This window comes from Zootoca vivipara, chromosome 16 (assembly GCF_963506605.1).
Source record: "Zootoca vivipara chromosome 16, rZooViv1.1, whole genome shotgun sequence".
Lineage (NCBI taxonomy): Eukaryota > Metazoa > Chordata > Lepidosauria > Squamata > Lacertidae > Zootoca > Zootoca vivipara.
In genome coordinates, this window is record NC_083291.1 from 41,940,691 (window position 1) to 41,957,584 (window position 16,894).

The 16,894-nt window shown below is 46.1% G+C and overlaps 1 protein-coding gene across 3 annotated transcripts; it reads left to right on the top strand.

The window, feature by feature from the left end:
* The first annotated feature begins 583 nt into the window (after positions 1-583).
* Positions 584-15,870, top strand: LOC118097793 (transforming protein RhoA). 3 transcript variants are annotated; one of them, XM_035141031.2, is made up of 6 exons: positions 645-735; positions 9,194-9,347; positions 10,504-10,664; positions 12,036-12,156; positions 12,617-12,747; positions 14,545-15,870. In XM_035141031.2, exons 3-6 carry the CDS (start codon positions 10,509-10,511, stop codon positions 14,716-14,718), a joined length of 582 nt encoding a protein of 193 aa, XP_034996922.1. In that variant the 5' UTR covers positions 645-735; positions 9,194-9,347; positions 10,504-10,508; the 3' UTR covers positions 14,719-15,870. The 3 variants fall into 3 exon arrangements, with proteins under 3 accessions (XP_034996921.1, XP_034996922.1, XP_034996923.1); XM_035141030.2 differs by lacking the exon at positions 9,194-9,347 and having other exon boundaries at positions 584-735; XM_035141032.2 differs by lacking the exons at positions 645-735; positions 9,194-9,347 and adding an exon at positions 1,113-1,268.
* Positions 15,871-16,894: the final 1,024 nt, after the last annotated feature.

The window sequence follows — 16,894 nt, forward strand, 5'->3', positions numbered from 1 at the left end:
GGGCAGACTGACTTTCCCCTCAGGGCGAAAAGCGCCGCCAACACTTCTCCGCCTCTGCGGGGCGCCAGAGAGACACGCCTAAAATGGCCGCCAAGCCGAATCCGTTTCGCTCTCCTCAGCCGAGCAACAATTGGCCGGGAAGCGCCTCTCCTGCGGGCTCATTGGGCTGGGCGGGGCTTCGTCGGGAAAGCCGCCATTGGTTACCGCTGACCCTGATGTCACCGGGTGGGCGTTTGCCCCCGCCTTGGCCGGGAAATCACAAGGGCGCCTTCGTTCGTAGCGGGCTCCGATTGGGCAGCGGAGGCTGCCACTCGTCAACGAGGCTGATGTGGAAATCCCGGCCTCCGTCGGCAATAGGAGCAATGTTCGCTTGTGTCGAGCGCAATTGGTCAGTTCAACCTGCCTATCAGGCAATTCTGTGGGTGGGCGGCGATTGGCCGCTGTGTTCTCCCGTTCCGGAATCGGACAGCGCCCGATGACGCGACCAACTACTCGTTTAGCACGAATGACGCTCTGCAATTGGCCGCAGCATTCTGTCAATCCGACGGAAGGGAAGTCTCAGCCGCCTTTTATAAGACAGCGACGGCATCGATGTCAGTACGGAGTTACGCGATTGGGCGGTGGTTTCTGTCAATCACGAAGTGGGTGGGGCCTACGAGGGGGCTGCTGTGGAGATTCCGGGCGGCTGCGAGTGAGCCGGGCGGAGCCGGCAGTGGAGGCCGCCGAGAGAAGCGGGTAAGAGGGAAGTTCCTACGACAGCGGGATGGGAAGCAGCTGCCCTAATTGCGACGGGCCTCGTTTCCTTCAAAATTGAGGGGCTTTAGCCTTAAGAAAAAGCTGTTGGTGAAAAGTTTTGGGGGGGGGGGTCGATAGGCGTATGTGAGGCGCATGCGCGAAGCTAGGAGACGGTTGGCTGCTGGGCGGGGTCGGGGTGGCGAAGGTGGGAGGAAGCGCGCCTGATTGGGCGGCTCCGCAGGAAAGGTTTCGGGGGACGGAGGCGGAGTGGGGCTTTCGGGAGCACCTTGCGCATGTGCGGCCTAAATCCGTGGCTGGAGGTGCGGGGGGGGGGACACAAACACGGAGGTCCTGCGAGGCGCCTCCCGGTTAGGCACGGGAAAGGGCCAAAGAGGCGCGTCTGAGTTCCGCGGGGTGGGTCTCGCCTGCAGTTTGATTTTTGCTGTAATCTCTTGTACTTTTAAATCACGGAGTTGTGGCGAATTATAGCAACTTGAACTCCGCGTGAAAGTGTTATGCATGTCCACTCAGAAGTAAGTCCTGTTAAATTCAAAAGCTTATACTCGGGTATTGCATGCTGGATCGTTGCCCAATTATAACCTCTTCAATGTACATTAATTGTCCTTCCACTTTGATGGAATGGTGCTTGTAATTGTCTTACTTTAATCTAAATATAAGAATATTAAGAGTAATCTACTTTACCTATAGGATGTCATTACAACTGCTGCTTCCTCCAAAACTGATATGGGATGTATTATTAACATGCAGCTTTTTTAACCTATAAAAACACATTCCCCTTTATTTTTGGAGGAATAAATAATTTAAGGCAGAAGTTTTGGACATGAAGCTGTAAGACCCTAAGAGGTATCTTAGTTTTTGCTAGTTGGAAAATAATAAAAAGTATTGAAATTTAGACCCACATGGTAATGAAAAGATTTTGCTATTTGATCTTGGAAGGTAGGCATAATTACACAGAATCAGAATTCATATATTTAGAGAGAATACTCATAAGCAACCCTATAAGACAAACAAGGAGTGGTTCTGTGTGGAGTACATCATCATAGTAATGCAGCAGACCTGGAAACACACTGTTGGGAATGAACTCCATTGAACTTGGTGGGGTTTGGTTCTGTATAATCATGAGAACATGTTGCAAAACTAATTGCAGAGAAAGTTAGCTATCCTGAATGCAGTTTACATCTCACTTCATCTTCATAGATTATATGCTTGAAAATATTAGCACAAATCAGTATATTTGTCTTTAGCAAAATCAGGGTCTGTAAGATCCATAGTTTCTGCTTCTTCTTTATTCTTCATGTATGGTGGCGCTGTGGATTAAACCACAGAGCCTAGGGTTTGCCAATCAGAAGGTCGGCAGTTCAAATCCCTGCAATGGGATGAGCTCCTGTTGCTCGGTCCCAGCTCCTGCCAACCTAGCAGTTCAAAAGCACGTCAAAGTGTAAGTAGATAAATAGGTACCGCTACAGCGGGAAGGCAGAGGGCGTTTCCGTGTGCTGCTCTGGTTCGCCAGAAGCGGCTTTGTCATGCTGGCCACATGACCTGGAAGCTGTACGCCGGCTCCCTCAGCCAATAACGCAAGATGAGCATCACAACCCCCGAGTCGGTCACGACTGGACCTAATGGTCAGGGGTCTCTTTACCTTTACCTATGTCAGAGTTACTGCTCTCATGTGTGTTTCCTGATTCGTGTGTGCGTGTGTTGTATTAACTTTATTTCACTTGAAATAAAAGATGGAGTCTTGAGATGTGCAAAGGCCTTGCTACCAGGTTACGGAAACAATATGTTTGGCAGACTTGGAGTTTGTTAAATAATCTAGACAAATACAGTGTCAGTGCTGTCATTACCTTTAATTAAATCTGGGTTCTTTGGCAATGTAATTAAATCCAACAATAATGCTTACCAGTTTCATAATATTGGAATATAAAATACTGCACAAGAATTCAGTTTTCTCCTTTTGAAGTGGGCAAATGAGGAAAAAAAATATTGGCAGAGGGGGATGCAGAATTGGGGGGGGGAATTAATTTCCTCATTGTTTTTTCCTGGGCCCTCGGTCCATTTATTCCCTCTTGCAGTCAAGGGATGAATAAAGGACACAAGTTTGCAAATCTGAAAAAGCATGTGCTATGTATGACAAATGTTTGGCATTTGATAACAAATTTGCAGGTGCTTCCTATGCTAGAAGGTGAAAAATTAAACTGTTCAATATTGTTTCCATATTGTAGATGGTCAAGAGATAAAGTTCAGAGAGGTGATCACGCTCACAATGTACTCCAGTGCAGGTAGCCACAAAGTTTCCCAGCACTGCAATAATGAAAACTCGGATTTCTCTATTGATTTCTATGGTCAGATATCATTTGTACTACTGAGCCATGAGCTTTCATGTCAGAAATTTCAAGGGAATTTGAAGAGAGTGTTTTATTGCATGTGTGAGGTGATGGTTCCTATTTTTCTTTTTGTTTAATGCTTTATTGAAATTAAAAGACAAACAGAAATTCACACAGAAATAACAATAGAAAATCTTACATCATATCACATTTAATTCTTATTGCATCTTTAATGACTTCCCATCACCCCACCATGCATCTACCGCCTATTTCTTCGAGCGCACTTTCCGTTTTCCTTTATTGATTTTCATTAATGACTTATTCTCTTATAAGTTCCTATTATACCACAGAAGTCATTCAAGGCCTGCCATTGACATCATATTATTACGATGTTCCTTAAAGTATATTTTGTGCATGTCCCATTCTTTCATCAATGTTTGTTCAGTATGTCCTCTCAATTTTCCTGTCATTTTTGCCAGCTCGGTATTCTACCAGTTTGCTTTGCCACTCCAGTTTGGTTGGAAATATGTCCCCTTTCCAGTTTGAAGTGATTAATATTCTTGCAGCTACCATATTGTCCTTGCTTTTTTAGGTATGTCTGAACCTAGTATCCCCAAGAGGAAAGCTTCTGGCTTTTTTTTATAAAAGAGGTCTTAAACATCTTTGTGAGCTCGTTATAGATTACCTCATTTACAGATTCCTTTACAGTGGTACCTCGGGTTACAGACACTTCAGGTTACAGACACTTCATGTTACAGACTCCGCTAACCCAGAAATACCGTAGTACCTCGGGTTAAGAACTTTGCTTCAGGATGAGAACAGAAATCGTGCAGTGGCCGTGCAGCAGCAGCGGGAGGCCCTATTAGCTAAAGTGGTCTCAGGTTAAGAAAAGTTTCAGGTTAAGAACGGACCTCAAGAACGAATTAAGTTCTTAACCCAAGGTACCACTGTATTTTCTTACAGTTCCACCACATATGTAGCATTGTACCTTCCACTTCTCCACAACATTTACTTGAGGTATTTTTATACATTTTCGATAGTTTTGATGGCATTAAGTACCAGCGGAACTGCATTTTCATAAAATTTTCTTTCAATAAATAATCTGTGGTGAACTTCATATCTACCTTCCATAGTTTTCCCCAAGCATCCATTGGGATGTTGTAACCAAAATCTTGAGCCCATTTAACCATTACTGATTTTACCACCTCCTCCTTGACCTCCCAGTCAAGGAGGAGTCTATATGTTTTAGAGAGGGTTTTTCCTTTGGAGTTAATCAGTCCTTTTTCCAGTCTGGAGGGCTCCGTCCCATTTATCTCATGGTTTTGGGTTCAAGCAGACCTTTGTATTTTGTCGAAACCAAATATAGAGGCTTCCTTATTACATGATTTAAACAGCTTTTGTGTACCTAGACCTTGTTGTAACCTAAGTAGGCATGCCAGCCATAGCGGTTGTCATACCCTTCCAGATCTAAAAGGTCAGTATTTTGTAGTATACACCATTCCCTGATCCAGGAGAGACAGGACGCCTCACAGTAGAGTTTCAGATCTGGCAGGGAAAATCCCCCTCTTTCTTTAAGATCAATGAATAGTTTATGTTTGATCCTGGGCTCCTACTTTTCTGTGGGGAGGGTCTGTTCTATATTCTTGTGGCATTTAAAGAAACAAGTACAGTGGGACCTTGACTTACAAATTTAATCCGTTCCGAATGCACACTTGTAGGTCGAAAACTTTGTAAGTCGAGTTTCCCATAGGAAAAGCGGTTTCCCATAGGAATGCATTGAAAATGGAAAAATTCGTAAATCGAGGAAACCGTATCTAAAAATTCGTAAGCGCGCGGCCACTTTTTCCGCTCATAAGTCGAAAACGTCGGATGTTGAGTAGTTCTTAAGTCCACTGTAGTTTATCAAATGAGGAGGCTGCATTGCAGAGCAGCAAGTTTGATTGTTACCCAAATGTAATTGCTGTGGGGCAGCCTAGTTCTCTGAACTGCAATTCCAGAAGTACTTTGGATGACTCAAAGATGCAAGTTTTTCTTTTCTGTCTCCCCTACTCCTTACTGGAATCACAGTAAATTTGTTTTCCCACTTGCTGAGTCGCTTGAGGATATTGGCCTTAATCATGTTTTAGATGAGAATAACTTGTTCCATACAGTTTAGTTTCAGGTCACCTTTTCAGCTAGATTTTCTATTCTGCATTTGTTTAGTGATTGGAAGTTTGCATTAAAGAAAGGTTATTCAGAAGCTCTCCCTTATTTTCTACCGGAGAATCTTTGTTGTGAGGTGTCTTTCCATTAAAGGAGATTCTAAACAATGGGAGATAGAAAGTCCAACATTCATAGGTGTAATGGAGGATACTCTTACAAGAAATCTCTCAAGTGGATTAATCTAGAGTTTAATTTGGTCAGTTCATTCTTGCCTTAAAACCCTTTTAAGAAAGCAGACATTAAATATTGGCCAAGCAGGCGGAGCCCTTTTTTTGTTCTTTTTGAAGCGGGAAGTTTGCTTAGAACTACAGATATGGGTGTAACTTGCCTAGCTTTATATATCGTCTCAATGTACATCCAAACTAATTAGTCACCAGGGTATTTTGTTCCTCCCATCATAACCCGAAGTTCTGGCATAAAAGCATTCTGGCTTTTAAAGACAGCATGCAGGCTTCCAGATAAGCTAGACTTGGCTATGAATCCCCAGTACCATGCTTCAGAACTGGGCAGTGATTATTTTTTTCCTAAAGAAAAAGGCTTCTATTCTGGATCTTATGAGTCGATCTGGAAGAACAGCCAACTAGCTCATTTGGTCCCATTTCATAAAGAGCATCAGTAGGGCAGTTTTCAATATTGTGTGTTAATAGTTGTAGCTTATAGTGAATCCTTGTACCAGTGATACCTTGGTTTACAACCACAATTGGTTCCGGAAGTCTGTACTTAAACTGAAGTGTACTTAACCTGAAGCGAACTTTCCCATTGAAAGTAATGGAAAGTGGATTAATGCGTTCCAGACGGGTCCACGGAGTACTCAACCTGAAGCGTACTTAACCCTGAAGTATGAGTGTAATTGGTTCTGGAAGTCAGTACTTAACCTGAAGCAACTTTCCCATTGAAAGTAATAGAAAGTTCCAGGTGGGTCCGCAGCATTTGCAAACAGAGGCGTTCACAAACGGAGGCAGTTGTAAACCGAGGTATTCATGTGTAAGAGGCTCAGGTGGCACTGAGGTCAGAAAAGAAAGAAGTTCTCACAGACTGGCTCAGGCACAAAGGAAATGACCAGAATTCATGCCGTGGTCGCATCTGAGCGTTTTCACATGCAGAATATGACTTGTGAATGTAGAGTTTCAAACACAGGTGACCTCTGATCCCCCTGATTTTGTTCCTCAAAATTCACTTGGATGTTTTGTAGGCCTGATCCATCTGCATTGTAGGGATCAGCAAATGAAGGCTTCATGAGCCCAAATTTGGTTCTTGTGAGGAGTACCAGCTGGCCCTTCCAGTTGCCAACCCAGATGCAACAAAGATTTATTGATGGCATGGAGTTTCTGCTTGGGTTTGCTAGATAGATTGATTTATTTCAGCTTTAAGCTTATATATGCATAAAAATAGACACAATGAGACATACTTGCTTTACAATCAGTAAAAGTAAATATAGGACTAAAAATAATTACAGATAATATAAAATTAGGAAAAACAATATTTTAAAAGTTTTCAGGATTCATGTAACAGTCCATTTCGCCTCTTATAGGAAAGAACAGAAGTTAAAAATCTTGCCACTTGCAAGGTTATGAACGAATCAGTGTCTTGCAATAAATAAAAGGGCAAGATGAGTCTCTACTGGAAGTCCAGAGAATTTTTGGACTAATGGGCTCAGTAGCACTATACAGAGGGCAACTAAAAACCATGTGCTGAAGGGATTCCGTCAACTGGTTATCACAGGAACATAGAACTGAGGCTCTGCCCTTAGAGAATCTGTGAAGAAGGACGTTGGAGGGGAAAGCATTGAACCTCGCTTTAATAAACGCAAAACGGTGGCTGGCAATAGAGAGGGATGATAAATAAGCTGGAACATGCTGTGCGGGAGTAACACCCATATGCTGAGGCGGACATCCCCCCCCCCCAGCATAAGATTACATTGCAAGTCTGTATCATCCAATCTCTGATTGATAAATTTTTTAGCTGTGGCAAGATCAAAATTTAAGGATTCTAGGGGGGAGATTCCAAAAAGCAAAAGCTTGGCATGGACCTTGCTGGCCCAGGGACTGGTGAATTCGTCACGCCATAAACATTGGGCTAGATAATAATTTGGTAATCTGTTAGTGTTAGCCAGTAATTGAAAACCCGTTTCCACAGAAGTGTCTCTTGCGAGGGGATCTTCAGTTCCAGACGTATAGCCGCATTGCTCACATGTGAGGGATGGTTCAAAAGACAGCGTAAAGATAGATTTTGGAGGGTCTCAAGAGGGGCAAAATTTGCCAAGGCAGCCCAAAGTGGTGCAGCATATGCAAGTATGGCCGCTACTTTTGCATTAAACACCTTCAACCCTGAAGGCACGTGCAGAGCCCCATCTGAGACATAAAACTGGAGGAGTGTGTGGGACACAGTTTTAGCCTTATTGAGTAGATATTGAATTTGTGCTTTCCATCTCAAGTTTTGTTGAAAAAGTATACCTAAATATTGGAATTTGGCAACTTGTTCTACTTGTTGCTCCATCAAACTTCCACTTGTATAGTTTTCGGCTTCTGGAGAAAATCATTATTTTAGATTTAGAATGGTTAATATTTAACTTATTGGTTTGACAATAGGAAACAAAGATCTTCAGTGCTCTATTTAGAAGCAGTGGGCAGCGATAATCTGCAAGGTGGCGGGCATGAATATTGATGGGCGACTCGATTAGGGGTTTTCTCATATCACTTATATACATATTAAAGAGATAGGGAGCTAGTATACAGCCTTGGCGGACTCCCATGTTTATAGGCACCGAATTTGCTAGTTCGCCTGCTTGAGTTAGTCTCACTCTGGCAACTGATCCCTCATGCAATTGGATCATAAGAGTCTACTGCCAATGCCCCAAGTAGCAAGTTTCACCCATAAGATGTTTCTGCTAATGCTGTCAATAGCTGCCCTCAAATCAATAAAGGCAGTACATAAATAGCCCCAACTAGGGGTAGAGTATTTCAGTGCAAGGTGGTAAAGAATTACAGCGTGGTCCATTGTCGAACGATTGGGTCTAAAACCTGCTTGTTCATGACTGGTTAAGTTGGACTCTTCCGACCACTGGGTCAATTTTGACAGCAGAAAGCAGGCATAGATTTTCCCTAGGATTGAAAGTAGGCTGATGTTACGATAGTTCCCCGGGTTAGCAGTGGATCCTTTTTTGTGAATTGGGATAATAGCCTCCTTCCACGACTTGGGAATGAGACCTGTGGCGTTTATAGCATCGAAAACTTTGGCCAGAATTCCAGCCCACCACTCAGGATGTGACTTAATCGCCTCCGCTGGGACCAAAACAGGCCCAGGTGCCTTACCCACTTTCAGTTGAGATATCAAGTATTTTATTGACCCCGGGTCGGTAGGAGGCCAAATGGGTAGATGGCAGAAGAGGTGTTCGAAGCAGGCAAGTCCACCTGTGAGAAGCACTTCCTCAAAAACTGCTCCCAAGTAGGAGCAGGGATAACGGCCAGGGGATATTTTCTCACTCTTCTATTAATTAGTGACCAAAATTCACGTGACCTATGTGATTTGGATGCTGCAATTAAAGCCTGCCAGCGATTTGATTGACAGGTGCGTTTAGCCTTTGTTCGGGCCTGTTTATAGACAATTTTGGCTTGAAAATATGTAATTGGCAGGTTGGTAGCACCTGAGACCTTGTACTCGTTGTAAATTGAGCGCAAAAGCTTGTTTACACTGAGAGTCATACCAGGGGGCACCAGAGTTATGCTGGCTGCGATTTACCGCTTGGGGAGGTATCGTAAAAAAGGCAGTAAGATCCACCATAAAATGATTAAACAGCCCCAATAGTATGTTGGGGTCATGGGAATCAGTAGCTGTGTCAGTTAGCGGCACATTAATTTCTTTTTGATAAAAGTCCAAGTACAATAAAGGCCACTTTATTCCTCTCATTCTAGTCGATACGTTGGATTCTATTCGGATTGGGTGTCTATGCTCAGCCGAATGCCAATCCAGAGAGAGAGTGGCTACTAGGGGGTGGTGATCGCTGGATTGTATTTTGTCGACCTTAAAGGAAGAGACATTCAGGAACAAATCCCTCGAAGTCAAGAGGTAATCTAATACACTGTTGGATTTTATGCCTAGATGGGTGTACTCCCCCCAGTACATCTGGGGGCATCTACCGTTCAAGGGGACTAGGTTTAGACAGATGGCCCTTTGATAGAGATGCACTCCAACCTCGTTTACTCTGGAGTCTTTAGAGGTTCTCCCTATGGCGTGTTCCAGTTCATAGTTGTCAAGACATAGGGCAACCCACCATTTGACTTTAGTCAGGAATTCCCAGTTGGCTGTGGTACAGGCATTAAAATCCCCTCCAATTAAGGATTGAGTATTGGGATACTTGTCGCGGCATGATAATAGATGGTCTTCTAGTATTTCCCATCTAGAGCGAAGTTCAAGCGACAAACTTCCTGGAGGGAGGTAAACATTTGAAATTAGCAATGAAATCTTTTCCCCGGATATCAGCCCAGATAAGACATAAGGAGGGGAAGCCTGTACTAAAGTAAGTTTAGTATGTAACTTAAGCGAGATACCAATTACAAGACCACTTTGGGGACGGCCTCCTTTCAAGGAGGGCCAAGCAAGGAGTGTTAGGAGGTCGAATCCGTTTATGACAATTTCCCCCTCCTCCCAGGTTTCTTGCAATAAGATAATATGGAACGAATTAATGTACGTCTGGAATTCTGGGTCAAATTTTTTCCTATGCCAGCCTGCAATGTTCCAACAAAGGACCGATAGCGGTAATTTTTATACTATCCAATTAACTGTCATTTGGGGGAGTAAGAAATGCCCTTAGGGGGCTGAGAGGACCCCACAAAGTAATCAGTTGTTTTACTTTGTTGGGACGGTTCATGTAAGGGCCGCACGAGCTTAGAGGTCTGGGTGGAGTGATCAGACTGTCGTGGCGGGTCACTCACTCTGATAGAAGCAGATTCTGGTACAGTCAAATCTCGCACCACAAAATTGCTAGAAGGCGGTATAAAGATGACATCCAGATGAATAGGGATAGTCATTGGCACTATCGCCAACTGTTGATCTCTGGAGAGATTTGTAGCAACTCCTTGGGATTTGGGGCTGTCCTCCTTGGGAGCATAGCAGGTAAGATTGTGGTATTTTTGTTTATATGCCCTGCTGGATGAGGGGCTTGCTAATGTATTGGGTTGTGAGTGAAGGTAAAGCTAAGTGGGTGCTGCTTTTCTTCCTTCAGGAAAGATGGCTGCCATACGCAAGAAACTTGTCATTGTAGGAGATGGAGCATGTGGAAAGACCTGCCTCCTTATTGTCTTCAGCAAGGACCAATTCCCAGAGGTCTACGTCCCCACCGTCTTTGAGAACTATGTGGCTGACATTGAGGTGGATGGAAAGCAGGTAATACTGATGTTGGGAGCCTGCCGGGCTGGGCAGACGCCTGGGCGCAATGACAGTGCCTGATATCTCCACCATCTGGCTGGCTGGTGCTTTTTTTTGCTGCCATGCTATGGTGCAAGTCAGTTGGCTCACACTTCAGCAAAAAAGCAGCAGCTTCTGCAAGCCACCTGACTCACACAGCAGCGCAGTAGCAGAAGAGTCTGCGTCTTTTGTAGAGCATTATGTACCATTCTACATTTTCCGTTTCTCTGAGGCCCAGCTGGGGTCCTGCTGCAAGCTCCTGTGCTGAGCCCAAATTGGAGGCCAGCTGCTTGCCCACTATATATATTTATATATTGTCTGGGGCATTTGGCCTCCCAGTGTTTTTCTTCTCTGAGTTGGTCAGGGTAATGTGTGAAATAGCCCTCTTCCTCTCCTCACCCCCAAGAGCAGAGAGGAATTGATTTGAGAGAAATGAAGAATAGCTGCAGAAAGAACAGGTGGTTCTTTTGGAACTGCATTTCTTGGTGGCAACAGGGCAGGGAGTAGAGCAGGCATTCCCAAACTTCGGCCCTCCTGATGTTTTGAACTACAATTCCCATCATCCCTCACCACTGGTCCTGTTAGCTAAGGGATCATGGGAGTTGCAGGCCAAAACATCTGGAGGGCCGCAGTTTGGGGATGCCTGGAGAAGAGTTTGGAGAATGCTTTTCTGATTGAATTACAACAATACCAGCATATTTCCACTTTGGTGTGATTCATTACAGAATCACATTACATTCATTACAGAATCACATTAATTACAGACACAGGTGGCACTGTGATCTAAACCACTGATCGGAAGGTCGGTGGTTCGAATCCCCGTGACGGGGTGAGCTCCCATTGCTCGGCCCCAGCTCCTGCCAACCTAGCAGTTCGAAAGCACGTCAAAGTGCAAGTAGATAAATAGGTACCGCTCCGGCGGGAAGGTAAACGGCGTTTCCGTGTGCTGCTTGGCTTTATCATGCTGGCCACGTGACCCAGAAAAGCTGTCTGCAGACAAACGTCTGCTCTCTCGGCCAGTAAAGCGAGATGAGCACTGCAACTCCAGAGTCGTTCGCGACTGGACTTAACTGTCAGGGGTCCTTTACCTTTAAGGATCTAATGGGGAAGACACTAGCACAGGCACCCCCAAACTGCGGCCCTCCAGATGTTTTGGCCTACAACTCCCATGATCCCTAGCTAACAGGACCAGTGGTTGGGGAAGATGGAATTGTAGTCCAAAACATCTGGAGGGCCAAAGTTTGGGGGTGCCTGCACTAGCACATCACAGAATTTGCTTTAGTTTAATGGAGTGATGACAGCACTTTGAGGACTTGCCCCCATTAAGTTATCATATTTGCATTTCCACAGGTAGAACTTGCCCTGTGGGATACAGCTGGCCAAGAGGACTATGACCGGCTAAGACCCCTCTCCTACCCAGATACAGACGTCATCCTCATGTGTTTCTCCATTGACAGCCCCGACAGTTTAGGTGAGTCTCCCCTGAGTATGTGGGAGGGCTGACTGAATGAGAAGCAGCAGAGACTTCTGCCGACTTCTGATTCTGGTCTCTTCCCAGATGTCAGATTGCTGATGGGATCAGTTAATCTGTCATAGTAGTTGATTAGCTGGTCATATGATGTGTACTACATCACACCACTGCTGGCGTTCAGTGTTCTGCCACTTGTCCCTCCCCATTTCCGTCTTTTCTCCCATTGCCCTGCCCATGTACACATGTCCCAGCTTTAACATTGGCTGCACCACATCCATTTTCTGAGTTTGCTGCTCCTGTACCCACAGTGGTGGAAGTCCTTTAAATTTCATCCTGGGTGGTATCTGAAGGAACTCGAGACAGTTTCCCAAATCTTTGCTTTGGGGCACAAGTGGCTGAGAACTCCACAGTCTTCCTAGGTTTATGCTTCCTAGGTTTATGCTGTTCTCTCTCCCTACAGAGAACATCCCTGAGAAGTGGACTCCGGAGGTGAAGCACTTCTGCCCCAATGTGCCTATCATCCTGGTGGGGAACAAGAAGGACCTGCGTAATGATGAGCATACACGCCGGGAGCTAGCCAAGATGAAGCAGGTGCAGAGAGGCAACAGACATTCTTTGCTGGGATTTAGTATTGCCATCGGAATAGGAGGAGGGTACAGACAGCTATGCATATGGCCATTTGGGGCTTGAAAGGAATCTATGTCCTTTCCATTTACATCTGAGCAGAAGCACAAGGTGTATATTGTGGCCTTCCTTTCATTTTTGAAGGGGGCTTGGCAAAGCACAAAGCTACTAGTTTCCACGGGGTTCTCAGTACCTTTTCACAACACACTCTATTTGGACTGAAGACAGCACGGCTTGCATGATGCCATCAAGTGTAACACATGCATGATGGCATGTGTAACAGAGACTTGGTTGGATGAAGCAGATGGGCCTGTCCTTGCTGCTGCTTCTCCACCAGATTTCTCTTACACATAGCAACCCAGGCCTTGTGGGCCACGTGGGGGTGTGTGTTTGCAGTGATTTTTAGGAAGTCATTAGTTTGCACCTGCCGTGCTCTGGTCCATGGGGTCACGAAGAGTTGGACACAACTAAACAACAACAACAGTTTGCACCAGGTGTCCTATTGGGAAGACCCAGTTCTCTGACTGCATGTTCTGGAAGTTGGGCAATAGGGGCAGTACAGGATTCCGTTGGTGTACCGAACTCCCAGCTGCGCCAAGGATTCCCTGCCTGAGCGGCTTCAGGTCATGGTGGATGTTCTCTGGAGACACCTAGTTTGGTTGTTGTCAGAGGGTCGTCGTGGCTACTCTAGAGTCTCATGGACTTGGGCAACTCCAGCCGGAATGCCACTGGGCTCAGGCAGAGTTACTCCAGAGTAGCCACAACGACCCTCTGACAGCAATCCGGCAAACCTCCGGCCCATGGAGGCCGTTTATCTGGCCCACGGGCCACCCGTGAACTGAGCCGCCCGCTTGGCAAGTCCCCCGCGCGCTGCAGTAAACCGGCGCGGGGACTCGCCGAGCAGTGCCGGAAATGGCTTCTTCGCCTGAATGTTCAGACCCCTGGGCCCTCATTTGTGGGGTGCCTCAGGGATCTGTCCTCCCCCATGCTTTTCAACATCTATATGCAGCCGCTGGGAGAGATCATTTGGGCTGGGTGTTCATCAGTATGCGGATGATACCCAGCTCTACCTCTCTTTCAAATCAGAACCAGTGAAGGTCCTATGTGAGTGTCTGGAGGCGGTTGGAGGATGGATGGCGGCTAACAGATTGAGGTTGAATCCTGAGAAGACAGAAGTACTGTTTTGGGGGGGCAGGAGGCGGACAGGTGTGGAGGACTCCCTGGTCCTGAATGGGGTAACTGTGCCCCTGAAGGACCAGGTGCGCAGCCTGGGAGTCATTTTGGACTCACAGCTGTCCATGGAGGTGCAGGTCAATTCTGTGTCCAGGGCAGCTGTTTACCAGCTCCATCTGGTACGCAGGCTGAGACCCTACCTGTCCGCAGACTGTCTTGCCAGAGTGGTGCATGCTCTAGTTATCTCTCGCTTGGACTACTGCAATGCACTGTATGTGGGGCTACCTTTGAAGGTGACCCGGAAACTACAACTAATCCAAAATGTGGCAGCTAGACTGGTGACTGGGAGCAGCCGCCGAAACCACATAACGTTATAATAATAAAGTAAACCTCCAACTTCACAACCCTAGCAGGGGCTGGGTACCAGTTTTTCAGCAAAGGATACAGTTTCAGGGAGTTAGTATTGTGTGGTTATAGGAGCCAGGAGTTCTGATTGCTCAGCTCTTGCTTTGATTGCTAGATTCTGCCTCATTTCCCTTACCAGGAAAGATCCCAGGGGACCTCACTGTCTGTTTTGCCCTTCCCTTTCAGGAACCAGTGAAGCCAGAGGAGGGACGTGACATGGCAAACAGGATTAGTGCTTTTGGCTACCTGGAATGTTCTGCAAAGACAAAGGATGGAGTACGGGAAGTGTTTGAGATGGCCACCCGGGCTGCCCTACAGGCCAAACGTGGGCGCAAGAAGACCTCATGCCAGCTGCTGTAATTCCTTCCCAGCCTGCCTTCCCTGCTAGCCAGCCAAACCTTTGAGCTCCTAGCTTCCAGGCTTCCATCTCTTGTGATACCATGGACTGGCAGGTCTCCTCCGAGAGGGGGCTTGCTAGAGCTGGGCAGGGGCTCTTCTGAAGCATGACAACTAACTTTGGAGGTGGGGTTCCCAACCTGCCCCAGGCTCTGCCCATCACCGTGCAGGGGTGGCATTTCCCCCTTCCGTCACAGGCTTCTGACTCCCTCATAACAGGTCAGAAAATTCTGGCCCTCGGTGGGTCAGTGGGATAGTTCCTCGTCTTTCCGCGTGCTTGCTCACAGCAGTCTTGATTCTTGTTGGCAGCCTAGGGCACTACACTGCTCCAGGCCGTTTCTTTGTAGAAGACTTCTTGCCAAAGTGTGAAAGCCCTTTGCTTCATTAATGGTCAGAACCTTGAATTGGAACATCTAGCCCTGCCTAGTAAGGGACTCTTGACATGTCAACAAGTCACTCCTTGTGAGTGGAGCCAGTCCTCCTGCACAGTGGGCAAGGCAAGCAGTCACCCTTATCTTGGCAGACTCAGTGATGCCTTTGCTGGCTTTTCTGCTCTTTAGGCTAGAGCAGAACCACTTTGGCCCCTTCCTCAAGGCAAACATAGCCCAGTTCAAAAGCCACCCACTTTGAGTTTCTTGAGGGCTATCTCAGTAAAGTGACATCAGGTCCTCCACCTTCTCTCTCTCCCACCCTAGAACAGAATTGTCTCCACTTAAATATTTATCTCCTAACAGCAGAGCAGACAGCTGCCTTTCCTTCAAACTGGCCCAAGAGGCTGGGCCTTGCAGCCTGGCCCCTTTCTAGCAAAAATCTATATTTGTAAGCAGAGGTGCTATGAGCCAGTTTGTTGCTGTTTGGAAGCTCTCTGGATAGCTGGTAGCTGGAGTAGCCACTGCCACAGCTTCAAGTGCAAAGGACCTCCTCTGTTGCTTCTGTCTCGCTGCTCCCCTCACCCTCCTGCTCCTCTTCCCTTCTGCCTTCTTTGTACTCACTGCATTGCCACCGGGGTGTATGATTTTGTGTTTAATTTGTATTCACCTGTTTAAAAAGTGGTTGTTACTTTTCAAAATGTACTTGAAAGAAAAATCTGTAATAAATTTGTAGCAATGTTTAGTACATGGTGGGGCTTTGCTTTTTGCCTCTTAAAATCTGCTGTGGAAAGGGAACAAGTAAAAAGGTGAGCACTGATTTTTCTTAGAGCAGTTGTACAGCACTGTCCCACCAAACTGCTGAGCCCATGAAGTGCTTTGGTAAATTATGATGGCTGGTAAAAGTAATCGCACACTTCCCATAAGTCTTACCTTGGAGGCGCAGGTCAATTCTGTATCCAGGGCAGCTGTCTACCAGCTCCATCTGGTACGCAGGCTGAGACCCTCCCTGCCTATGCCCTGTCTCACCAGAGTGGTACATGCTCTAGTATCTCCCGCTTGAACTACTGCAATGCTCTCTATGTGGAGCTTCCTTTGAATTGACCCGGAAACTACAACTAATCCAGAATGCGGCAGCTAGACTGGTGACTGGGAGCGCCCGAGACCACATAACACAGGTCTTGAAAGACCTACATTGGCTCCCAGTACATTTCTGAGCACAATTCAAAGTGTTGGTGCTGACCTTTAAAGCCCTAAACAGCCTCGGTCCAGTATACCTGAAGGAGCGTCTCCACCCCCATTGTTCTGCATGGACACTGAGGTCCAGTGCCGAGGGCTTTCTGACAGTTCCCTCGCTGCGAGAAGCCAAATTACAGGGAACCAGGCAAAGGGCCTTCTCGGTAGTGGCACCCGCCCTGTGGAACGCCCTCCCACCAGATGTCAAAGAGAAGAACTACCTTTTAGAAGACATCTGAAGGCAGTCCTGTTTAGGGAAGCTTTTAATGTTTAATAGATTATTATATTTTAATATTCTGTTGGAAGTCGCCCAGAGTGGCTGGGGAAACCCAGCCAGATGGGCAGGGTATAAAAAATTATTTTATACCTAGAAACAAAAAATGTCTAAAAGAAGTGCAATAGCTTCTGAGCAATGCAGTGAAAAGAAACTTAAGGTGGTTGTAATCTTCATTTTAATGCAAAATTTAAAGCTTCCCATGTTTTACTTCAGAGCCATGGGGGGGTAGCAGCTCAGATCTTGCTTTATCTCCTTAAAT